Source organism: Fusarium solani (genome assembly GCF_023522795.1).
Source record: "Fusarium solani strain SB1 chromosome Unknown bctg00000000, whole genome shotgun sequence".
NCBI classification, from domain to species: Eukaryota; Fungi; Ascomycota; class Sordariomycetes; order Hypocreales; family Nectriaceae; genus Fusarium; species Fusarium solani.
Window position 1 is genome coordinate 527,512 of NW_027072157.1, and position 24,329 is coordinate 551,840.

The 24,329-nt window shown below is 52.9% G+C and overlaps 9 protein-coding genes across 9 annotated transcripts; 5 read left to right on the plus strand and 4 right to left on the minus strand.

Moving 5' to 3' along the window:
* Nucleotides 1–120: 120 nt before the first annotated feature.
* MRS44_000173 (uncharacterized protein) lies at nt 121–2,230 on the plus strand (the record flags this gene model as incomplete). Its single annotated transcript, XM_065623803.1, has 2 exons — nt 121–1,053; nt 1,100–2,230. The coding sequence occupies 2 exons, from the start codon at nt 121–123 to the stop codon at nt 2,228–2,230; spliced, it is 2,064 nt and encodes a 687-aa protein (XP_065479670.1).
* Nucleotides 2,231–2,543: 313 nt separating this feature from the next.
* MRS44_000174 (uncharacterized protein) lies at nt 2,544–3,791 on the minus strand (the record flags this gene model as incomplete). Its single annotated transcript, XM_046272901.2, has 3 exons — nt 2,544–2,791; nt 2,841–3,573; nt 3,630–3,791. The coding sequence occupies 3 exons, from the start codon at nt 3,789–3,791 to the stop codon at nt 2,544–2,546; spliced, it is 1,143 nt and encodes a 380-aa protein (XP_046129705.1).
* Nucleotides 3,792–5,174: 1,383 nt separating this feature from the next.
* Nucleotides 5,175–7,156, plus strand: MRS44_000175 (uncharacterized protein; the record flags this gene model as incomplete). The annotated part of the gene is made up of 6 exons (XM_065623812.1): nt 5,175–5,450; nt 5,654–5,701; nt 5,752–5,945; nt 5,994–6,158; nt 6,208–6,393; nt 6,445–7,156. The coding sequence occupies 6 exons, from the start codon at nt 5,175–5,177 to the stop codon at nt 7,154–7,156; spliced, it is 1,581 nt and encodes a 526-aa protein (XP_065479671.1).
* A 386-nt stretch (nt 7,157–7,542) lies between these two features.
* On the plus strand, nt 7,543–8,528 carry MRS44_000176 (uncharacterized protein; the record flags this gene model as incomplete). Its single annotated transcript, XM_046276915.2, has 3 exons — nt 7,543–7,658; nt 7,706–8,292; nt 8,341–8,528. The coding sequence occupies 3 exons, from the start codon at nt 7,543–7,545 to the stop codon at nt 8,526–8,528; spliced, it is 891 nt and encodes a 296-aa protein (XP_046129703.2).
* A 722-nt stretch (nt 8,529–9,250) lies between these two features.
* On the plus strand, nt 9,251–11,505 carry MRS44_000177 (uncharacterized protein; the record flags this gene model as incomplete). The annotated part of the gene is made up of 2 exons (XM_065623817.1): nt 9,251–11,185; nt 11,230–11,505. 2 exons carry the CDS (start codon nt 9,251–9,253, stop codon nt 11,503–11,505), a joined length of 2,211 nt encoding a protein of 736 aa, XP_065479672.1.
* Nucleotides 11,506–12,526: 1,021 nt separating this feature from the next.
* MRS44_000178 (uncharacterized protein) lies at nt 12,527–13,333 on the minus strand (the record flags this gene model as incomplete). The annotated part of the gene is made up of 2 exons (XM_046279586.2): nt 12,527–12,877; nt 12,926–13,333. 2 exons carry the CDS (start codon nt 13,331–13,333, stop codon nt 12,527–12,529), a joined length of 759 nt encoding a protein of 252 aa, XP_046129701.2.
* Nucleotides 13,334–15,084: 1,751 nt separating this feature from the next.
* On the minus strand, nt 15,085–15,994 carry MRS44_000179 (uncharacterized protein; the record flags this gene model as incomplete). Its single annotated transcript, XM_046274024.1, has 3 exons — nt 15,085–15,161; nt 15,215–15,523; nt 15,733–15,994. The coding sequence occupies 3 exons, from the start codon at nt 15,992–15,994 to the stop codon at nt 15,085–15,087; spliced, it is 648 nt and encodes a 215-aa protein (XP_046129700.1).
* Nucleotides 15,995–17,901: 1,907 nt separating this feature from the next.
* MRS44_000180 (uncharacterized protein) lies at nt 17,902–19,008 on the plus strand (the record flags this gene model as incomplete). The annotated part of the gene is made up of 6 exons (XM_046274559.2): nt 17,902–18,148; nt 18,203–18,334; nt 18,381–18,511; nt 18,562–18,661; nt 18,710–18,876; nt 18,931–19,008. The coding sequence occupies 6 exons, from the start codon at nt 17,902–17,904 to the stop codon at nt 19,006–19,008; spliced, it is 855 nt and encodes a 284-aa protein (XP_046129699.1).
* A 707-nt stretch (nt 19,009–19,715) lies between these two features.
* On the minus strand, nt 19,716–20,845 carry MRS44_000181 (uncharacterized protein; the record flags this gene model as incomplete). The annotated part of the gene is made up of 3 exons (XM_046274542.2): nt 19,716–20,609; nt 20,657–20,759; nt 20,811–20,845. 3 exons carry the CDS (start codon nt 20,843–20,845, stop codon nt 19,716–19,718), a joined length of 1,032 nt encoding a protein of 343 aa, XP_046129698.1.
* Between the last annotated feature and the right edge of the window lie 3,484 nt (nt 20,846–24,329).

A 24,329-nucleotide genomic window follows, 5' to 3' on the forward strand; every position in this document is an offset into this window, starting at 1 on the left:
CACATCTCACTCATTATTTTTCTTGCAGGATCTGGTTTAATGGTCATGGAATCATGCCGCGCCTGCGAGGGACGAGATACCTGAGTTGCTTCTACTGCGGCAAGAGGTCCAACACCAAATATGATGGCGTCACGAGCCAGTTTCTATGCCTATTCTGCGATGCGACCAACTACCTCGACGAAGTACGAGCGCAGAACCCACGTTTTGAGCCTCGAGCTGACGAGTTTTAGAATGGAGAGATTACGGATCCTCCAGATAGCCACCGAGCGCGAAGCTCCCGCAACGCAATACGCAGTACCACGACAGTCGCCTCCCTCGTCGCCGAGGGATAGTATCTTTTGCTCGACATGCCTGAAGAATCAGCGTCTATTTACGTCCTCACTCGCTCAATATCTCCCCGACGATCCGAACCACCCCGATTACCCTGAACTCGAGCGGAACTATTACCGATACCGAAAGGGGTTGGAAGAGCGATACCCTCAGGTCTGTGATGAATGCGCCGAGCGGGTGGAGGGTCAGATTCGTCGGGCGGGGTACACGGCCAAGACGGATCATCTACGGCGGATGATGGAGAAGAGTCGAGGGAGAAGGTCTGATCCGGGAAGGAATACTGCGTTGGACTGGGCCAACAGCTTGGGGAGGGGATTGTGGTGGGGAGGGCTGGCGATGCAGATGCTCTGGCACATCAAGACGCTGTCATATGTGCTGGAGCATCCAGATGAGGGGATGTATGACCCAGATGACAGGAGCTGGCCGACCATGGCAGTGGCTGCTCTATCATGGGCCGTCGCATTTCTCCCACCAGCCGACACTCTGATGAGCGGGGCGGTTACGGCGAGCATACTATCTGCGTGGTGGAATCCCCAGTTTGTGCAGGTCAGCCGTGGCTTCACGAGGCATCTCCTGGGATTCACGCAGTGGTATTCCTTCCAGGGGTTGATCATCTTCTTCCGCATCCTTTTCCGCCGGGTGCTCGAAATGAATGGAGGGAGGGGGCAATCGAGAAGTGCTCAGCTGAGCGCTCATCTGGTCATGGCGGTTGTCATGATTATGGTACGTTTGCCTGTGTGAGAAAGTGAACGCATACTGACTTGATTAGATCTACTCTTTTGCAAGGAGGTCCATCAGAGTTGATACCACGCCCCTTTTTGGTAACTCCAGTGCCACCATTTCACCGAAACCCAAGATCACGAGAAGGAAAAAGGAGGAACCAAAAACATTTTCTGAGCTGTTGAATGAGGCCCTCGACTCACCGACCCCTGCGCCTCAGCAGCGAGATCTATTCAGTCAACCACTTGTTAATCCACTACCACGCCCATACCCTCCCAGCAACCCCGTGAGGATCCCGGAGAGCCCTCATACTCAATTCAATAACCTCAATCTCACTCCGCAGAGGACTCAGGAGGTTCAATACTCGGATGAGATGGATTGGACTCCTACCGAGTCTCCAGTTCCATCACAGCACCGAGCCTTTCGCGAGGCGTCTCTCTCCAATGGCCCGAGACCAGCTTTTGGAGAGTCGCCCGTCGGCAACGAGCAGAGCCCTTTTTGGTACAAGGTTCCCGCAGCACCGACGACTCCATCCCAACGACTGCGGAACCCGCCCAATGCGCCTGTTTTGAGGGGTAAGCCCGTCGAGCAAGAGAGTATCTTTTTCCGGGGAGCCGCCAAGGCCCAAGCGCAGAGGCAGCAGGAGGAGGAGGAAGTGTCTTTCAAGCCGCCGAGTTTCTTTGCGCCTCAGAAAAGCAACGATGAGGCCAATAGCTTGGCTGACATGTTGAGTCAGAGCTTCAGCTTGAGCCAGGAGAGCCGGCCGAGCGATGCCTCGGCACGACGACCATCTGGGTGGACTTCAGAGAGGCCAGCTATAGCTATAGAGCCCAAAATGGACAAGTTGGGCGTCGAGTTTATGGCTCTCGCCGCGCTCCTTGTCGTGTGGGGACTCACATTAGCTATCAATACCCCTTTCCGTCGAGAGGTGCAACTGGCATTGCTTTCTGCTGCTGGGACAATCGCACTACGGGTGACAGGCGAAGCTAGTAAGGAAACAAAGGAAGAGAAAGGCCCAAGCACAGCGACGTATGTGGGCTCTGTGTTGAGCGTCATGGAGCTGGCAGCTGTGTGCTGGCTTGGGTGGGAGGTGTGGCAGGGAACTGCAGGTGCCGGCAAGTATGGCATCGGTGTCTTAACAGTCATGCTAGGACATCAGGTTTGGAGTAGCGTGGTTTGATGTTTTGTGCATAGAGGGTTGCTTTGGCAGGATACATGAGCATCGGCGTTGGGAGGAAAGGGGAATGCATACACAAGAGTTGGTTTGTGAGAGTACATATAGAGGCATACATGGGTCCTGTATCTTGGTAGTGTCAGCATCATACAGAGGATTTTTGTGTTCCAGTCCGTTGGGCCCCTATTCACTCAAGTTTCAGTCACATCGTTGCTCAACATTCACCAACAGACGATTCTTGTATATCAATTTGTTTATTTCGGTCCTCTGCTGGGATCTTTGCCCGCGGGACATTTAACCAAGACGCTATCATTATACCTTAACCCTCAAAAGGGGTCTCATAGGGCCGCTCAGCCTGGGGTGTGATACGGGCAAGATGCCTTCGCTGGCCAGACTTCCAGTCGACGAGGGCAGTGTGCTGAACAGATCGGTTGTCCCAGACGACGACGGTCTTCTCCTGCCACTTGACGCGGGCGTGGAAGTCGGCGCCCCAGGCGATGTGCTCGTATAGGAAGTTGAGGATGGCGTCGGACTCTTCCTTCTTGAGGCCGACAATGTCACGGGTGACTGTGGATGTAAGTATGGGTTTATCTTAGGGGAGAGGATTTTGACTTACACTGGGGGTTGACAAACAGCGACTTCTCGCCAGTGACGGGGTGTGTTCGCACAATGGGGTGCTCGTTAACGACGGGCTCACGACGCTTGATGCTGCCCTTCTTGACGCTGGCGTTGACCTGCTCAATACCAGAGTGCGTAGCCTTGAGGCCGTGCAGCAGCTTCTGGAAGGCAGGGGACAGACGCTCGTAGGCCTCGACGGTGTTGGCAAAGAGAGTATCACCGCCGGTATCGGGGGTGTCGAGGATGTACAGGAAGGTCGTTCCTGGGGGCTGCTGCTCGTAGGTAATATCCGAGTGCCACGCCACGGAGCTCACGCGAGTCTTGAAGAAGGTCTCGTGGGACTTGTCTCCCGCACCGCGGTGCACGAGGTGAATCTCGGGATGCCCCTCCGGAGAACCAGAGGTGGGATGAATATGGTGACGACCAAAGTAGCCTCCAAACTCGAGAGCCTCGGAGATAGGAAGGTCGGCGAAGTCCTGGTTTCGGAAGGCTACGACCTTACGCTCGGCGACGTACCGGGCGAGCTCGTCCTTGCCGGCTTTGGAGAGCTTGCTTAGTTGGACGCCCTCGACCTCTGTGCCGATGGTCGGAGTAAGGTGCGAGACTTTAGTGTCCTTTGTGATAAGGTTGGGGAAAGTAGGGTCTGCGTCGCGGCCGTGGTCGTAGTGCTCAAAGGGCTCGAGGGGAGGATAGACCTGGTCCTTGTTCCAGGTGGGGAGGTAGTTGGGATACTTGAGTCGTGTTAGTCTTGTTTGTGTGTGGTCTACATGAGGTGATGAGGGCTAACCTTAGCCGCAGCATACTCGTCAGTTCCCTTGAGCTCATCCTCCTTCTTGTACACGACAGGAGACAGCTCCTTGTAGACACCCTCGACGTGGCCGGGGTACAGCTTGAGCTTGGAGGCGTCGGTGACCAAGCTGGCCGTGGCTGTAGTTGCTGAAGGAGCCATTTTGAAGAAGCAGACAGTGATGAATCTACGAGTTTCGACTTGTCTTGATTAGACTTTCCTCTGAGACAGATAAGCCGTCTCTTATATACGTATTACACAGCAACTCTTGTTCCCCTCATCGGATATCGCGATCCAGCACATGAATGCCGGCATCAACGCGGGGAAAAGCAATAAGCAGAGTACCGACGGAGTCTGAAGAGTCTCATTCGTCGCGAGCGATGTTGCAGGAAGCGATGGAAGCATCACTCTGAGCGACTTCGGAAGGGCATATTGCGTAAGAAGAGCGTCGATCAATGAGGCGCGAGTCGACGCTCGACAAGTGGGAGAGAAATCACGCAATGGAGTTTTTGGTCTTTGCTTGGGCCGTTGCTAACATGACATTTGCCAAGGGGTTTAGACTGCGACGGGGGCGATGGGATAAGGATTGCGCCATCACGAAACGCCCGCGCCATGGTGGTGTCGCAATCTCTGGGGCAGGGTCACGCAATGTGATTGTGACGAGAATACGGGATATCGCTCGGGAGGTCGATTATGACTGAATATTCAAAGAATGGAATTAAATTTTTTCGGGGTTGTTGTATTAGAGTTGTATTTTATAGTTGAGAGTTCAACGAAAGGAATCTAGTAGCTGGATATATCTCAGAATAGTACGTACATACAAGATATACTCAACCCCAGCTTCACAGATCAACTCCCCGAGACCACCACCACCTCCGAGATTTTCTCCATCAAAAAACCTTAGTCTCCCTCATATCTACGGCCTCTCGGTCGGTCATCCCAGCGATTGGACCGGCGGCTCCCCGTCTCCGGGCACGTCATTCTCCTCTTCTAGACAAAGCTCCGCCAACACAAGTCATGTTAGTCTCTACCTACATGCTTCCAATGACGACCTCGCCATTGCAACGTTCGCAGAGGACCCGACACTTTTCTAGTTTTGGTCAGATGCATGCTTATCCCCGGGTCTCGATTGGTCGGCGAACTACCGCTCCGTCGCCACGGGCTCTCGGGGGTTCAGTGCTTTAGCAGGAGGTTATTGAAGGTGACCCCCAACTTTTTTGCAGAGATATCCAAGCTTTTCGAGGTCTGGGCCGCCCAGCGTAGCTTTTTGTATGGGCATATCCAGGGTATAATCGACGCTTGGAGGCAAAAAAGGTCGTCTCACCGAGCTTGAGGTGATTGTCGAGGCTCATCGCGACATTGCTAGTGTCCCGCCCCTGAGGTTCGTTGTTGTACATCATGGTTCGAACCCGAGGGCATGGGAGAGGTGCCAGACCTTTATAAGCCAGGCCATGCATCCATTACAAGCAGGTTCTACTCTTGACATCTCCGCGGCCCCAAGTCTTCCCTCACTTCTCCGCGGACTCGAACACACTCTTGTTCACCATGGCTGCTAGTGACGGTCCCAACCAGGACAACAAGGAGGTCTATGTCAATGACAGGGACACTAAAGAGGTTTTTGTCAATGATCGATCTCCTAGTGATTCTCCGACCGACAGTGGTGATGAGACTGCCTCTTCGACGGTTGAGCATGTCTTTTCTGACCCTCAGGTCGCCGACCGCTGGCGCAAGGTCTACGAGAATGCCAAGTATGAGAACCGTCACCGGTTCGATCCCAACTATACTTGGACTGCCGAAGAGGAAAAGAGGCTTGTGAGAAAGGTGTGTAGTGCTATGCGCCAAGTCAGACTGTTTGCTAACCATGGATCGTCCCGCCACAGATCGATTGGCGTATTACTCTCTGGGCATGGGTCATGTTCTGCTCCCTCGACTTTCACCGGCGCAACATTAACCGCGCCATCTCGGATAATATGGCGAGTCTAGCCCAATCACGGCAATCTCGAGTCTTTGCTAACCAGTAACAGTTGCCCGAGATTGGAATGGACACAAACGACTTCAACTACGGCCAGACCGTAAGTGTCTCCCCCCTGTTCACACCCCACGACTAACATGAGACCTCTAGATCTTCCTCGTTACCTTCCTCTCAGCTGAACTCCCCAGTGGCTTGATCAGCAAGAAGCTCGGAGCCGACAGATGGATCCCCTTCCTCATCTGCTCCTGGTCCCTCGTCGCAGGCTCGCAGGCCGCCCTGCAGAGCAAGTCGGCCTACTTTGCCCTCAAGGCCCTGCTCGGTCTTCTCATGGGTGGATTCATTCCGTGAGTTTTCTAGAAGCCTTTCTGAGAAACGTGTTCTAACTGCTTTAGGGATATCGTTCTTTGGCTTACGTACTTTTACAAGTCTAATGAGCTGCCCATCAGACTGGCCTTTTTCTGGACGGCCCTGAGCACCAGCAACATTGTGGGTTCGCTGCTCGCTTCCGGTATCCTGCAGATGCGAGGCGTTGCCGGATTGGGAGGTTGGAGATGGCTGTAAGTCTGATTACTCAAGTTTTTATCGAATGAAGCTCACATCGCACAGATTCATTCTTGAAGCCTCCGGCACCTTCATCGTCGGTCTCTTCTCCTGGGTGCTCATGCCTCCTGGTCCCTGCCAGACCAAGAGTTGGTTCCGTGGCAAGGACGGTTGGTTCACTGAGCATGAGGAGTACATCATGGTTAACCGACTTCTCCGTGATGATCCCAGCAAGGGTGACATGAACAACCGGTAGGTTTCAACTTGCGCAGCTCTGTGATATTGAAGCTAATACCCTGGCAGACAAGCCGTCAACCTCCCCAGACTCTGGAGGGCCATCAAGGACTGGGAGCAGTGGCCGCTCTACATCATCGGCCTCATGGTTTACATCCCTCCTTCGCCCTTCAACACCTACCTGTCCTACATCCTGCGCCAGATTGGTTTCTCCGTCTTCAAGGCCAATCTCCTCGCCATCCCCTCTCAGTTCCTCTATGCCGTCAACCTCCTCATCATCACATGGGTCTCTGAGCGCGTCAAGGAACGAGGCATGCTCTCGTCCCTCTCCAACATTTGGATCTTCCCCTGGGTTCTCGCCCTCGTTGTCCTTCCCGCCGACATGTCCCCCTGGGTGCGATACGCTCTTATCTCGGGTCTTCTGAGCTACCCATACTGCCACGCCATCCTGGTAGGCTGGAACGCCAAGAACAGCAACAGCGTGCGCACCCGTGCCATCAGCGCCGCCCTGTACAACATGTTTGTGCAGACAGGTAACATTGCCGCCTCCAACATCTTCCGCGACGATGACAAGCCTCTGTACCGTCGGGGCAACAGGGTCATCCTGGGTATTACCTGCGGCAACATTGTGCTGTTCTACATTGTCAAGGCGTTTTACGTCTGGAGGAACAAGGTGCGCGACAGGAGATGGAATGCTCTTACCAAGGAGCAGCAGGAGGACTATATCCTCAACACCACGGATGAGGGTCAGCAGCGCTGGGACTTTAGATTCGCTCACTAGAGGAGGAGTGTGGGTGAAATGTGGTAGAAAAGATTGGATAGACGGATATAAGAACAACTGGAGACTAAAAGTTGTTAGATAAAGACACATGAATATCCCTTGACCCGCTGCCTACCGACTGTTATATGCTTAAAATATTGTCAAAATGTCTCGAAACCTGGGGTAAACTAGTCTCAACTACTGATTATGCTTCTCCGCAATCCCTTGATGCGGTAAAGTTGCCGAAACAGGCAAGTGTTGGAGATGTTTCGCAGGGTTCCCCAACTTTTGAGTCAATCACCTGACGTCAATAGCCGCTGAACCTCGGCATCTTGAACCTTTTATACCCATTTCTTGCTGACGAGTTTCAATTCCTCTTTTGATAATCAAAAAGGAAACAGTTCAAGATGGCGACTTATGAGACGGCAAAGGATCAGTTTGTCACAGTCGATGGCATCAAGTTTGCCTATCGACGGTTTGGTAGGGATCATGGCGTTCCTCTTGCGCTGCTCATGCACTTTAGGTGAGAACCCTCCAAGCATGCACTTGGTGAGATGCTCACTCTTGCAGGGGAACAATGGATCATTGGGATCCAGCTTTGGTGAACCCAATCGCCGCGAAACGTCCCATCATTCTCATCGACAATGCCGGCGTTGGCCGCTCTGAAGGTGAAGTGCCCAAGGTCTTCTCCAAGTGGGCACAGTACTACATCGACGTCCTCCGCGCAATTGGAGTCAACAAGGCCGATGTCTTGGGCTTTTCCATGGGCGGTTGCGTCGCGCAGCTCGTCGCTCTCAATGCACCAGATCTAGTTCGTCGGCTCATCCTCTGCGGAACGACACCCAGCACAGGCGAGGGTGTTGTACCAGCCGCCTCGCTAGAGCCGTTTAATCGTCTCAAAGCTGCCAAGACAGAAGAAGAGCATAAAGAAGCTTTCATATTTGGCATGTTCCGCACATCAGAAAAGAGCAGAAAGGCAGGCGAGGCAGCGTGGAAGAGGATCACGGGTGCACGAAAGGACAGGAGCAGCGCTGTCGATCCAGCAAACGCTCACCGTCAAGGAATTGCCTTTGCCAAGTTTATGGATCGCAAGCAGGTCAAAGATGCGTCGTACGACAGGTTCGAGGAGCTCAAGATGCCAGTGCTGATTGCAAACGGTGAGTTGAGCTGCACGTTGATGAGCTTGGTTACTGACTTGTAGGCAGGAAGCGAGGATCTCCTCTTGCCGGAAGAAAACAGCTACGTGATGTGGAGGAAGTTGAGACATGCAGGGGCTCAGCTGCATCTGTTTCCTGACTCTGGACATGGCTTCTTGTGGCAGTATGCGGACGAGTTTTCTAAGCTTATCAATGATTTCTTAGACGACGAGCCAAGAATTTCAAGCCGGCTCTGATGGCATTAAAGGCAGATGTACTTGTAACGGGAGGGCTTTAATGCCATCGTCAGATACGCCAACTCGCAGTTTCTAATCGCTGAGTGGTGTTTTCAACTCAAATGGCAGCTTGCAATTCTTAGACAGAACAAGACTCTATTTTGTCACTATATTTAGCAGTAATAGCGACAAGCAAGTGTTTACTTCAGCCGTTCCGCTCTGGACTTCCTATTGTAGTTCGCTCTAGAACTTGAGGCTGCATTAGCTCGAGGGTCAAGGCGGCCCTTCAGGCAGCTTATCTGCCTACCTCCTCCGTACCACGGAGACTTGACCAAGTCGGAGTCATTGCAGGAGGCTACCTTATATGTATCAAAGAGTCTTAGATAATACGAGCTCTGAATGCCACATCCCTACGTCACTGTGGCTCGCCTACTCATTCCCATGCAAACAAATCACGTCTCGTCCTGGGCTTTTCTTGAAATAGCACTATTGTAGGCAACAATGTGACCATGTTGAAATTCCCAGCTGAAGCTTCGGACTGGTGTTGAGTTGCAGTAGCAACGCTGACACACCTCCGTCATTGGGCGGAGCTGGACGGCCAAACAACACACTCGTCAATAACATAACTATAACTGCATTCAGTGCCAAGATGAGTTTTAATATTAAGGTTAATTCCACTCTCTTTGAATCACTTGCTTACAGTCAATCGTTAACCCGAGTCTCAACTCGGAGAGCATCACAACATGACCGCTCGCTACCTCTTTATCCTCACCTCTCTCATCGTCATCAACATCCTGCCAGTCATTGCCTTCTTCCCAGCACAATGGAAAGAAGACTTTGCAGGCAACGGAGGCATCTCCCATGAAGACATGACGAGAGTCGCCTTTGAAGATCGGGCCTATCTCTACTTTCCGTCCATCACCACAATCTCGAGCAAGATGCGCGCGGCGTGCAAGGAGATTCAGCAGGCCAACATGGACGTCGACGATGATCAAGACCACGCTCATAAGCATTGCGATGGAGAGTCTTTTGTGGAGGCGCAGTCACGTATTCAGGATCTCAAGAAGGAGGCTATTGGGGCTCTTTTGGCTCTTCCCCCTGATGTTGCCAAGGCTAGGAAGGCCGTCGGCGAGGCGCTTCATACGATCCAGGACTTTTACTCGCACAGCAACTGGGTAGAGCTTGGTAATACTGAGCCCAACTCAGACCTCATCCGCAACAAACCGATGACATCGTACATGTCCACGCCTGATCAACGAAGCTGCAGGTCCTGCAATGTCTCTCCCAAACCTCCAGGCTGGGACTCGGACTGGCCTATTCCTTGTAAAGGTATTCACTGCGAGGAAAACACCAACGGCTTTCCCAAACTTACGAGCGGTTACTATCCCGGCGAGGACGTTCTGATTCCAGGAGACTGGAAGTGTCGCCATGGTGGTTTCGCCGACAAGGCGTATCCGGGCATCAACAAGGATAGCAACAACTGTTGGTGGTCACCGCACTCAGATCTACACTTCAAGGCTGCCGAGTTGGCGATGCAGGCCACGATGCAGTTCTTTGATGATATCAAGGATGACACGAGTGGTGCTCCCAAGGCGTTGCGTCTTCTCTTTGGTGTTCCAACTCTGGCTTTTGCCATCGACACGACGGGTAGCATGGACGATGTCATCGACGCTGTCCGTGTTCAAGCCCTCCAAATTGCCGAGAGCCTCTCAGGAACAGACAACGAGCCCGGTCTCTACGTTCTCTCCCCTTTCAACGACCCCAGCACGGGGCCGTTGACCGTGACGACGGATCTGGCTGCCTTTGAGGATGCCATCAGCAACCTCGGTGCTGCTGGAGGCGGTGACTGTCCTGAGTTGGCATTCACAGGAATGCTGGCAGCCGTGGATGTCATGGACGTCGATTCAGGCCTTCTACTCTTCACAGACGCAGACGCCAAAGATTCACATCTCATGTTACAACTACTGGCCAAGGCTCAGGAGAAACGCATCAGCATCAGTGTCTTTACATACGCCTCAGACTGCGAAGACAGTGCTATGAAGCGATCAACCATAGTCAAGAGAGTTGACAATGCCTATGGTCAAATCTGTGCCGGTACAGGCGGACTGTACCGCACAGGCCCAAGGTCAGAAGTTGCCAACGTCACCTCGTTTATCGAGAACGTTATTACGACTAATCTCGGTACCATCATTCGCGTTCAGGACAAGGTTGATGGATCTGCCAAGGATTTCGACGTCCCCGTTGATTCATACATGACAAAGGTGACGTTCTCTCTCCTGGGAGCGGGCGTCAAGCTGGAGATTACAACACCAGACGGAAAGCCACTTCAGCTTGAGGGAATAGGAATAACCAAGACTATTCTCGAAGACAGCACGTATCTGTCACTCTCTTCACCACCACCTGGCACATACAAAGTCACAATCTCAGGCAAGGGCACCTTCACCTTCCTCAGCTCCGGCGTCTCGACGCTTCAACTCTCATCCTTCAACTTTGCCAGCATCCGCGGTCGACCAGGTCATCGGGGCTGGTACCCAATGGCCGGGCAGCCACCGTTCGGCAAAGACGTCGGAGCAATCGCCGAGGTAGACGGCCGGTTCAAGACAGCCGACTTTGCATTCCGATCCCCCGACTTTACTCGGTGTCCAGCCTCAACGCCACCGCCGGCTCCGGAGAGCGCGGTTCCCCGCGTAACTCGTCCTTCTTTGCTACGGTCAAAGTCCAGCGCCGAAATCTTCTGGTGTACGTCTCGGGCGAGGACGATAATGGTGCCCCATACCAGAGGGCGCTGCCAGCCGTGGTGGTGGCTGAGAACTCGACTGTCAAGTTCCCCAATGCGACGACTACGCATGTTGTTACAGCAACTGCTGTTCCTTCAGGGCCTTCGTATGTTCCACCTAGTACATATCCGACGCCAGCGATCGTCACGGCGAGTGCGACTGTGCAGTCGGTGTCTTTTGCTGTGGGCTTGGCTGCTGTACTTTTTGCTCTTTTGCTATAGTTGAAGCCTGTCTTTCGAGACTTGTTGAAGAAAGCGATACTGGTACTAGATGAGTAGTCTTTTCTGCCACGGCATGTGTCTTTTCTTGTCATCGCTAGGGTTAATTTCAGATGCTGTTGATATTGAATCCCCCAGAACAATCGAGTTTAGCCATTGGTATGAGCAACCCTGAGGACCATACTCGTTAGAGGTTTCCAATTATGACTTCGATTGCATGTCAAGCAGTGTTCTTGTTATTATCATCAATGGTTAGAACATGCCTGCTTCAGTCGACCGGTATAGACTCAAGTGAGTCCTCGTCATTGCAGAGGAAGACAGTGCCAAAGGCAATAGCAGCGTCACAAATCGAGCAGCAGATACTCCCAAAAGCACCCAAAGTAAGACTTGGCTCCCAAAGTAGATCCATGTATTTATCCACTTCTACATAGCAGTCCGGGCTTCAGGCATGATGCAGCATCTCGTACATGATGGCTCTAGACCAGCATATTTCTGCTGATCAAATATTTATCCAACAAAAACATGTACCCGAGGTAAATACAACCTTTCACCTCATTCCAGTCCTTGCTAACCAATCCTTCGTCCCAGGGGCGAACCCACGGTCCTGGGCACGTCCATCATCTCGCAGTGGCGTTCACCGTGAGAGTGGCAATCACACCGCCTCACCAATAACACCCTCCACACAGAAGGTGGCGTCTCTAATGATAAGAAACTATTCATTGTGGCGTTGGGCGTTTCAGGGACATGTTGGCAATCTTGGCGAGATAACCTTTGACTCACATTTCTCACCAATGGCCGGATCCGTTTGGTATCGCCGGATCAGGTCCAGGACTTGGGGAACAGACAGAAGTATTGACCAACATTTCATTTCGTGTAGTCAGACCGCCAGAGGTCGAAAATCTCAGCATCGCACGCCAATTATCTAGAAAGAGAAAGTTCACAGAAACCCAGTTTCCCACGTGCGTTAACTCCTTTTCATCCCGTCCCAAAACCAGACACCAACTCTCAGAGTGTGCCCATCAGCTTACTTGCATTTACACTTGGGATTGAACACGACGGGGCAGTCGCAGCAGACGCTGTCCTTGGCCCAGGTGATGTGGGCTCCCCAGTTGTAGACCTGGTTGAGGGTGTTGTACTCGGAGTAGGCCTTGGTGATCTTGCCCGTCTTGGGGTCGAGGAAGACCATGTCGATGCCGTTACCGCGGCCGCGCTTGTTTCCCTTGGGAACCTCAAAGTTGCCCTTCCAGTAAAAGGTGAAGCTGTTGCAGCCGTAGGCCACGGGGCCCTTGATGAAGGCGCTGGGGTTGTTCTGCCTCTTGATGTTGCCGCGGATGAGCTCGGCGCGGTTGTTGAAGACGGGAGGGAAGTCGTCGGCCTGTGAATGTTAGCTAACGCTCACGAGAGTAGAACAAGAGTGACTTACAGCTCCGTGCTTGGCAATCACATCTGGAGACGTCACCCACCAGACAGACTGGGAGTAGAGCTTAAAGTTCACATCAAAGACCGTCTTTGCAACAGCACCGCCATCCGTGACGCCGGAAAAGGTGGCAATGTACTTGTCAACGAGAGGCTCAATCTTGGTACGAGGGAGACAGGCCGATGACGAGGTGGTGGTCTTGGTGTTTGTGGCAGGAGCCGCGGGCTTCTTGATGACGGGGTTGGTCTCTGGGTGCTCGGCGTTGCCTCCGTACTTGTTGTAGCCGTACTTGGGGAGGTCGGCGTAGTTGGGATAGTCGGGCTGGTTCCGGTAGTCGTCGTTCTCGCGGCGGAGGTGGTGAGAGGCGTTGGCCGAGAGGGCACAAGCCAGGAAGAGAACGGCAGTCGTCTTCATTGTGAAGTGACCTTTTTGTAAGGAGTGCAAATGTTTTATATGTTCTTATAAACGAGAGCGTGCCGAAAAGTAAAGGATGGAAGTGGACTTTTGCTTTGTTTGACTAAAAGACGGGCTCCTGGGGAGAACTCGTCTGTCTCTTATACACGGCATCCAAAACTCAAATGACGATGGCTTCTTCCCAAAGTTTGAGCCATCCCAGCCCAGACCCTGGTGCCTTTCGACGGCCTCTGGGCAGAATTCCAGTCAAGACGATCGAGTGCCTGGGCCTAGAACGACTCGGCCGATGCGAATCGGCAGCTCAATGTTACGCATTGTCATCATCATCGAGCATCAACTGGCTGTGGTGATACTACCGCCTGACCCTGTAATCTGTTTACTTGATATAAGAGGCTTGAAGCAAGCATCGTGAGGTTTCAAGTCGCCTCACTTTATTTGGAGTCGCGAAATGCTACCGCAGCTTTTACAAGGACCGAGCTAAAAGGCGCAGTCCCTTCTTGGCACCCTCCGTCCCTGGCTTAACATGCTTGGCACCAAATCCAGGACCAGAACGCCACGATTAGACTCTTCCCCCCTCTTCTCCCCAGGTCCATCGTAGGGCTGCTTGCCGCGTTAGCGAATCCAAAGAGACCAATAGTCAACCTGGAGCGGAATGCAATGGCCCTCCCCCCAAATCGCGAGGTCCGGCGCGAGCACCCATCCGGCGTCTTTCTTGGCGGGCACTAGTTGAAGCTTGGGCATCATCAAGCCAGTGATGAGTCTACAGAACGACTCTGCCTGTGTTGTTCCTCAGCCATCGTGTAAAGCCATGTCCCAAGTTCGCGGGACGTGTTCCTGGCACACACGGCTATGCGATGCCGTTGAGGCCATCCTGAATTCAAATCTTTGCGGTCAGTGTGATATCATGGGGCTGGCGGTGAGTGCATCCCCCATCGTTGATGTTGCACCTCGCCCTGCAGAGGTTGCCACTGCAGAGTGAGGCCATCGATGATGCCTCGCATGTTCTAGACTCGAGATCAAAAAAAGAAAGAAAGGAAAAAATCCCTCGATAAGCAAAAGGATCGAACTCGCAGATGTGAATTGGTCACAAGGTCCAAGCCGTTGACGACAGCAACCAATCGTGGTCAGCTTGCTTTTTTAAACAAGCTATGGTAAGCCACCTGAAGGTCGAGAGCTCTCTCTGGAGAAGACAGGGGTTTTTGCTGTGTGGTGACGTGGTGAAGCTCGGAATAGAACATGGGGGGGTTCCGGTTCAACCACACCATGGGGAAACCGTCTGTGCGGCTGAACTACTAGACAGTGTTAGAGTGTCTAAGCTTGATTAACAAGTGCTTACAGAGTTTAGTTTCAGGTAACCATCTTGGACAGTGACCGACTTGTGGAAGATGTGCTCGGATGAAGCAGAGCTGAGCAGTCTTCATCATATCATTCATAGCATGACTTGTGAACATGTTCATAGCAGAAGAGACATTGTTTTACACAACTCAACTTGAACCGTCGCCGGCTCCCAGTTTTTTATTGCATTACCAATTAAATCATTAATGAGAGTATAAGAAGTTTATCCCGTTATGCCCAACACCCGAGATCCAAAATGATTAAGCCAATTTCCCCGCAATGCATGTAGATATGTCTTTCTCTCGTTGAGACTCGTAAGTCGTTCGTAGAACGTTTCGTGCGTCGTGCCGTCATGTTCTGTAAAGAACCAAATGTCTTCTTCACATCCTTCACCCTTGAGCTTGAGGAGCTCGCGCTTAGAACCAGGACTTGACCCAGTCGGTGGTGCGCTTGTAGGCGCCGTAGCTGCCGTACTTCTTGTAGCTGTAGCTTCCTGTAGTCTGAATCAGCATCTGTAAGTTTCACCCGTTTGAGGAGATGGCTTACCGTAGGTGGTGTACTTCTTGGGGGCAGGCTTCTTGGGGGCGGGCTTGGGCTTGGGCTTGGGCTTGGGCTTAGCACCATAGGTACCGTAGCTAGGATAACTGGGGAGGTTCTCGCCGGCGCCCTGGTAGTCGCCGTAGCTCGCATAGCCGGGGGAAGCCTCTCTCTTCTCGACGTCAACCTCGACCTCGGCCTCAGGCTCGGCCTCTCGCTTCTCAACTTCGACTTCGACCTCGGGCTCGGCCTCTCTCTTCTCGACCTCCTCGCGCTTGTAGGAGCCGTAGCTGCCGTACTTCTTGTAGTTGTAGCTTCCTATGAGGCTGTTAGATTGGTGTGTTCTGTGGTGGAATCTTGAGAACCTGCGAGTTCCCAAGAGGCCAGTGGTAGCTTGTATGATGGAAGTTCACACTCCAGAAGGAAGGCTTGTAGACAAGATAGCCATCAAGGCATCCATCTTTACAACTGACCCCTGGACTGGAGAGTGTCCATCCCATCACCAAGGCAAAAGAGAGCTGACTTACCATAGTTGGTATACTTCTTAGGAGCGGGCTTCTTGGGAGCAGGCTTGGGCTTGGGCTTGGGCTTGGGCTTAGCACCATAAGTGCCATAGCTAGGATAGCTGGGCAAGTTCTCGCCAGCTCCATTGTAGTCGCCGTAGCTCGCGTATCCAGGAGATGCCTCTCGCTTCTCCTCCTGGGGAGCGACGTCAGCCTCGGGGGCCGGGGCAGGAGCGGCAATGGCACCCGCGGCGAGGGCGAGGAAGGTGATGGCGGACAGCTTCATGTTTGAAGTTGTTGGTGGTTGAGACCAAAGAATGTGTTTTACGAAGTTGTATGTGTAAGAGAGAGAGGTGCTCGAGAGGTTGCTGAGTGAAGAGAGTGGTGAGACAACAACTGAACCGGGGAGGGAGAAGACGGCTTTTAAACAACGACGATGCCCTCTGCTTGGATGAAGACTCACTCCCGGGAAGCCGGCACCTTGCTCTGTCGCCATAACCTCTGATCGAGACTCCGAGAGGACTGGTGACGGCGTCGACCCTTTGGGACTGGGCAAAGATTATCCCATCGGTAGTTCTTGGCTTGAGCTAGTCTTGCTTAAGCCCATCACAACTTCGCATCATGACAAGACCTGCTTGTTCCGCCTCGTGTCAAAAGGGCTGTAAGCATCCCGTTCGGGCATCGAGTGTGCCCGGATCGTCATGCCGGCAGGTTGTCATTGGTGTCGTTTGGCGAGCCGAGGAGAGCCATCACCAAGCTCTCTCCGCCATCTGCCAACGATGATCGCGTAGTTGGACCAATGCGTTGCATCATTTCCACTGTAGACTATACTCCCACCAACAAGCAAGCGTCAGCCCTCCTGTCTTGAGCCGGTGGATGGTGGCTTGAATTGACCCTCACCTCGTTTTTTGGTCACCGATAAGCCTGCTCTAGAACGTGGTCGCCCGAGTGGGAGGGCTGAAAAGGTCTAATCAACACTGGCAATTTCCACATTGGGTCCCCCGAAGCCATCGTGTCGACGGGAAAAAAAAGAGGTGGTCAGCCCTTGAGTAAGGAAGCTCCTGCGGGGTTGGCGATGCGATGTTGCGAGCTTGGCGATGCCTTCAGACATGACATCTATCAATTGCGGGTCATCCGAGATGCTGGTGGAGGCAAAGACCCGAGAAGCTTTGCATATCATGTCAGATGTGCATACGGGGACTTCTCGTTTGATCCAATGGGGCATGGTGATGGCCTCCACGAGCCGAATCTTGTCGGTGATGTTGAGAGCTTCACTTTAAATGTGGAGATACGATGTGATCGGCTGCCCTCAACCTCTACTGGGCAAAGCAACAACCTCTCAGACGCTGAGAGGTCAAACGCTCGCCCAGCCTCGTATAGCTCTGTTGGGATCCGCGCCCATCCCGCCTTAGCAGCAACCTAATGGGGGAGCTATCGCCAAAAGTGTCTATGCCGACGCTGTCAGCTGAGCTCACAACCTCCAACCTCCCACCCTCCAAGTCTCAAGCCCCGCGAACGCCATGGCTGCTAAGACACGCCTTTGCAACCGTCCAGACCTCAGGCTGAAGCGGCCGAACGGCGAGCGAACCCTCCAAAGAAGCTTCCTTGATGTGCATTAGCCTGTCCAGCCCCAGCCCTGCCAGAGATCGCGCATACTACGTATACTCAGCCTCCCCTCCTCAGCATCCTACTACTACGCCATCATGCACAACGTCTACTACCCATCTTCGCACTCTTGATCATCATACTATTGGTGCCCGCTTCGTCACTCTTGTCGACAATTGGAAAGGTGTGATGTGATGCACCTCGCTCGCTTCAGCTCCGAACGATACGATTCCCTGCTCCGGATCCAGACTATCGAAAGCCCTGTCAACCTTTCACTCGGGAACCCCACGATCACCCAAGATTGCGATGACATCTTGCCCTCTTGCCTCATCGGTCACTGTGTAGAATCTGCCTCGGAAGAGTCGGCCTCGGGAAGGAAGGGTAGGCAGCCATCAGCCAGCCTCCCGCCTCCTTGCTTCGACTTGCATCTCAAGATTCTTTGGTCTTGCCTCACACCAGACTTGTTGACTGTCATCTCCCGTCCCTCCTCTTCTCTAGTCTCTTTTCTAGTCTTCTTGTGTCTTATTACCCAGGCGCACGTACATTCGCCTTGTTCCTCCATCACCCTCTCTCATTACTTTTGCAATCATGTCTTCAAAGGAGCAAGAAGAAATCCCATTGAACCCTGATGCCGACGGAGACCTCTCCTCCGAGACAGACGGCGAGTCGTTTCACTACGTCCCACCAAGAAGACGACGTCTTGGCTCGTGCAGATGCTTCGGGTGGGCGCTCGCCTTGACGGCACTCATCGTTGTCTCTGGCATTGCGGGGGCTTGGATCTCAATGGCCTTTCTCAACATTGACCAGAACTGTGCTGCCCATACAACTCAATGGTGTAAGTCTGGAGTCGCCTCGAACATAAGATTGATCCTCTCTAACATTGACGCAGCACCTCTCCTCGACGACGTTGCGATCACATACAAGACGGTCGAGTTTGATGGCAAGTTTATGAACGAGAACGTCTTTAGACGGAATGCCTCACCAGAGGTTGATGCTGCATGGGAATCGTTAGGTGTTGATGGTATGTCGTCCTTGGAAGTTCTCCCACAATTGCTAACCTGGCTTAGCCCGTCCTGGTGTCATCTCTTACGAGGATGGTATTGCCAGTGGCCTGGATCGCTCCTTTGTCCAGCGCAATCCCAAATATGGAGGCGGCTTCATCGTGAACGTCGAGGGCATGCATCACCTCCATTGCTTGGTATGGCCCCTTCCGTTTTCAACAACACTGCAGCAGCTTACAATGACTAGAACCTTGTTCGCAAGTCTCTGTGGTACAACTACGACTACTACAAGAAGATGAAGATGCACGCCTTCAAGAACGACGGCGAGATCTTCCGTCTGCACGTCAGTATGTCACACTCATGTCCCTCGTCACCGTCAAATGCTAATCAGTTAGCCCACTGCCTTGACACCATCCGTCAAGTCCTCATGTGCAACGTCGACACTGGCGTTCTTGGCCAGGTCTGGACCAACCCCGAGGATCCCACCGCCTTCCCCGACTTCAACACCAAGCACAAGTGCAAGAATTATGACCATGTCAAGGACTGGGCGTTGAAGCTTCAGGTGAGACATGAATTGGCACAAGACTATGGTCCGGTACTAATGGTGAAGTTACAGGCTCCTCCGGAGGAAGGGCTGCCGGACGACTTTTTGCTCATGCCCGAGCCGGAAGACATTATGAAGTATACTCCTTAATAAGTAATGGGCAATGATTCTACGATTTATGGGAGTTTTTGGTCTTGGTGATTTAGTCATGATAGACTACGGCGGTCATTGATGAAGCGGATGGAGGTACTCTCATTTAGACGCATGCCAGATGGCACCACAGTACATACACATACTACCAGGCCCAAAGCCATTCATTATGATATCATATTGGTCATGAGTCTTGAGCGTCAATTCAGCCTGATCGGGTTACGTGTGATGTGATGTGACATTGAAGGATTTGCCATGTCATACAACACAATTACCCGGTCCACCATGATGCTTGACGAGAATAACAACGGCCAAGAACACTCAACAACCTTATTCCCTAAAATCTAACATGATCTTCGTTTACCATTTAGGATTTATACTTTATCTAATAAACCTAGAATTCCTGATTAGGTAGCTGTTGAGAAGATGTGATCCGCAAGGCATTCTAGGTGCGGCTGAGTCTGGCCACCCTATACTTGAGGATATCAACAGCATGCAGATAACAACACTTTTGCAATTGTTCACGGGGCTCAAAAGACACAATTATTGATCCAGCAATTTAACTTGTTATTGTTATGGTAGAGCCAGGTGAAATGAGTGACTAGTAACTTCCAGTTCCTCCAGGACCAAAGAGAGTGTATCAGACAGCATCTGGACTAGGTCCAACCATGATCCCTCAACCATTCTCAGCTTAAGGCGGTACACACTCAAGCCTTGACCTCGGCATCCTGAAGCCGGTGGAAGCCGCCAGAGACGGCAACGTCCTTCTGAAGCTTGGCAATGCGCTTCTGATCTCCAATGGGGTCGCTCGACTCGCCAGAGAGAGCCCACTCGAGGTACGAGTTGGTGTAGTTGGGCTGGAAGCTCTCGTCCAAGACGCCGAGGCGCTTGCCGTACTTGGTAACCTTGTCCCAGTCGCGCTTGACGTTCTTGAGATCCTTGCTAAAGTAGGCAAAGCTGCGCTCAAAGATCTTGCGGTTCAGAGCCGTGCCCATGACGGGCTTGAAGTCGACGTACTCGGCCCACGCCGCCTCGGGCTGCGCGAGCACGTAGTCGGTGGCACGCTTGACGGCCCGGAGGAAAGCCTTGACCTTGTCCGGGTTCTCGGCCAGGAAGGTCTCGTTGCCGATGTACAGGATGGTGCAGAAGCAGCAGCAGCCAAGCTCGGCGAGCTCATCGATGCGCAGCATCTGCACGTCATCCTTGGGGCGACCCTGCGAGGCGAGCCACTCCTCGAGCTCAACCATCTGAACGTTCTCGAGGCCGATGCCGGCGTCGATCTCGCCCTTGATGATGGCCTTGGACACGTTCATGCCGCAGCGGACGGCAGTGTAGTCGTCGGGCGTCATGCCGTAGTGAGAGGTGAGCTCGTCGATCTGGATCTTGCCAAACTCGCCCACGTAGCCGATCCGCTTGCCCTTGAGCGTGCGGAAGTCGGTCGTGATGCCAGAGTCCTTGAGGTAGACGACGCCGGTGAAGGGCTCGTCCAGGAGACTGCCGATGGACTGGACGGGAAAGTTGCGAGCCTTGGCAGCCAGGGTGTGAATCATGGCCTTGAAGCCAAGGTCGACCTTGCCGGTGCCGATGATCTCGGTGACATCCTGAGTGAGTTAGCAATGAACATAGCTGAGTCGTCAAGACAACATACGCTAGGGTCGTTGGGCTCGAGCAGAGCAACCTTGATACCCTCCTCCTTGAAATATCCCTTGGCCTGGGCCAGGTACAGCGGGGCGTGGTACGGCGTAGCGTGCCTGACTCCTGTTAACTACATGTTCTCATCAACCTGCGGGTTAGTCCAGTACCAGTTGGCAAGGAAAGTGATCTTGTCAGTCGACATGTTGAAAGATCAAGCGAGACGCTGCCGGGGTTAGTTTCCCAGTCACACCGGACACGAGGGGTAGGGGGATTCAAAGAAGCATGTCCTTTCGCTGGTATTATCCAGATCAAGTTCGCCGGTATTTCTCAGATCAACTGCCTTACTCTGCCCGTCCTCAAGCCCAGACGAAGCCGTCGTCCATGTATCAATGAAACGTCGGTGGCTCGTCTATGTGGACAAGAGGGGAGGAAACAGAGTAGAAACAGTCAAACACCCGGATGCGTTCTTTTTAAACGTTACCTTGATACTTGGTGACCATTGCGAAGGGAGCCATTGCTCCTTCTCTATGCGGTTTTCACATCGTACCGAAAGATATGTGTGACAGGAGTCGGTTGAGATTGCAAAGAGGTTCAATTCACAGAACTGAGTTGAAGAGAAAGAGTCTCAGAGTAAAGACAGCAGCGGATGTCACGGCTTGATATAGGATTCTCAACAACCCCGCTGAGGGGTTATCGGAATCCCATCGGCCGCTCAACGTCATGACAGTGGACATTGTGCGTGGTCATGGTCTATTTCATTGGTTGTTGGTTATCAGCGATGAGGGGAAGTTTGTGAATTGTGAGCAACTTGAGCGGTTAACGGCTCAATTCTACGTAGCAGTGGGGGCTAACAGCAGCAGGGCGCGAAACGGCCGTATCAGGAGCATTAGATGAGGTCGTGATGGAGGGCAAAAGCAATGGTGATGCATAAACAACTTGAAGTCAGCATGCGGCACATCCGTACAAGGAAAACAAGAGTCGTCTTCTGCATAGACACTAAGAGCCTCGGCTCGAGTCGTCAACCCTCGTCCACAGTCTGATGATTTCTGCACTTTATCTCGCGACCGCAGCTCAACAAGATCGGAACTCGGTTGCAGATTTTAAGTGGGTTCTTCACTTTCTCTGAGCAAGAAAACCCAGTTCGCAGATGATCTGATGCAGTGCGGCTAACAAACAGCAAGACAGGCATCACGAGCATGAACACTCGACGATAGCCGGAAGGGACAGAGACTGCCGGGTTCCAGCTTTGAACTCGGCCAATACGAGAACCCAGCCATTGATGAATTTCATCGGCCGACGTCCGCCGTCATCCCCGGCCCCTCTACCACCGCGGCGTCGGCTCCGGAGGCGCGACACGTCCCCCACTGTCTAGACGACAGGGCTGAGTTGAACCTCACACAGCACCCAAGCTCTTTCTCGCGCCCAAAGAGGAGCATCGAGCTTCTAGATGCCTGCCCCGACGAACCTCAATCCATGCTCCTGCAAGGCTCGATTGGCCCGGGGAGACGCTCCCGGGATGCGAGGCAGAGATTCCCCTGAAAGCGTGGAGCTGAGGACCGTGGGATCTCGGTGTCCCGAATAGGCAATTTGGGGATCCAGACGTCGCGGATGTTTCTCCCGTCGAGTCTCTCGGTGTCGAAAAGCGTAGGTCTTCACGTGGGATGAAGACGAACTGGTTTGTTGTTCTTTTTGCCCGTTGGAGCCCAATGAGACACGTCGAGACTTGATGTCTAAGACTGTCGGCATAGCCCAAACTGGTCGACCGAGACACCTCGGTGAGTTGAGCTGATGGATTCCAGCCTTTTCATCCCGCGGGCAGGTAGAGTCTCAGCACAGGGGACCATGTAAGGCATGAACCTATCCGCATAGCTTCCCCCAGACGGAGAACCATGACCGGGGGTGACACACGCCCAACCATCCATGGATGGGATGGAAGTCTGTCTCCCTGGGATCCATGCTGACAATGATCTCGCTGGTACGATCGACACGCGAGCACCTTCCAGTAAGGATGCGAAACAATAATTGCTTGCCCACGGGCCGTAGAGGGGATTCAGTTGTGGCGCGATTGAAAGGCGGCAGGCTGGATCTGTGTAGGTAATGCGCTTACATTCTGAGGCCGTCGTCGCGTGCGCGTGCGTTGCGTGTAAGCGGGCGATGACAACGCAGCTGTTGGTGATTCAACGCGCCCCGAACAAACAAAACCGGGAAAAATCCTACCAGTTTCTGAATATAGCAACATCAGAGAAGAATGGAAGTCCAGCCAGGGCAAAGATCAGATCAATTGCCCTGGCATTGAGGCTGATGCCCAAGGCTGAGGCGAAACATGTCTCGCTCGTCGTCAGCAAAGTCAGCCTCGACAGCGATGACGTCGGCAAGCCATGCATTCCCCAAGATGGGTGGGAAGTGCACAGGACTGGGTCATCTCGTGACTGTCGGGGATAGCGGAGGGCGAATTGGTAATACCAACGGAACGGGAAGAAGAGACGAGATCCGATCTTGCTAATAAGGGACGGAGTTGCACAACAGCGAGCCCCGGTGTAACAATGAACAAGCCCGTCAAATGCAGCGAACACGGGAGATATCCGAGGGAGCCGTAATTACGCCCCGGTCGGTGGTTCGGTCGTACCCGCTATCCGCCACCGTCCAAGAAACCACCAGATTGAATGACCAGCTGCTTTTGGAGAGCCTCTCCACGGCAACTCCTTCAAGTCGACGCACGCGGCGACGCAGGACAAACACGTCAGTCGCAGTTATGCGCATACAATACACGTATGTCTACGCCTCGCTTCATACGTGTGTAGCTGTAGTCATCCGTCCCGCCGCAAACGCGCGACTCTGCGGCAGTTGCCCTTGCCATATCTTTCCATGGAGGACATGACTATTCGACGCTATGATGCGGAATGGATCGTCAACCAGGGACGTTGGTCGCGCGAGGTCCCCTCCCCGTGGCGGCCGAATCCACCGACCAACTGATGATCAGGGTGGCGGTAGCTTGAGGTACAAACATAGAGGCAGGGTGACAGAATAACTCCAACACCCCTTCCTTATTGTGAGCTCGTGACACTTGCTCGCTGCAAGACAGGACTTGGAGACGCGAATCATTGGCTAGACTTCGTGGGGTTCTTTACAGGAAAGAAGTATTCCTGGATCAATGTTTTAGATGTCATTCCGAGACAGTCGGGACAGCTGTGTTTCGCCCTGTTTCATGGACGACGTGTGTTGTACGGGAAATGCAGGTCGGGGCATGACAAGATCGACAAAACGGAGGCGACTCTTTCTCCTTTTTTCTCTTTGTCTCCAGGGACCTTGACTGACATCACTTTGTGAATCCTGCGACTGTCCAACAAAGAGCCAGATGGTTACTATTCCCAGAGCGAACTGAACCGTAAGCTTGGCTGGGACTTGAATTACTCGCTCTCGTCCAGCCAGCTTTTACCCCTCAGTTAGCTGATGTGTGATCAACACACCAACCCACGACGAAAGGAGCAATCACCTTCTCCAAAGAGAGCAGGTTGAACGAAGAGCACCAAACAGATGAAAATAGGGTCCTCGGTCGGTGCGTTGCTCACGGCTCACCCATTGGCCTCTATCCCCGTCACCCGTCGGGACGGGGACAGCAAACGGGGCACACACACCAACCACACCACTGAAAGCAATACCACCAGTCGATCTACACTAAGAGTGTG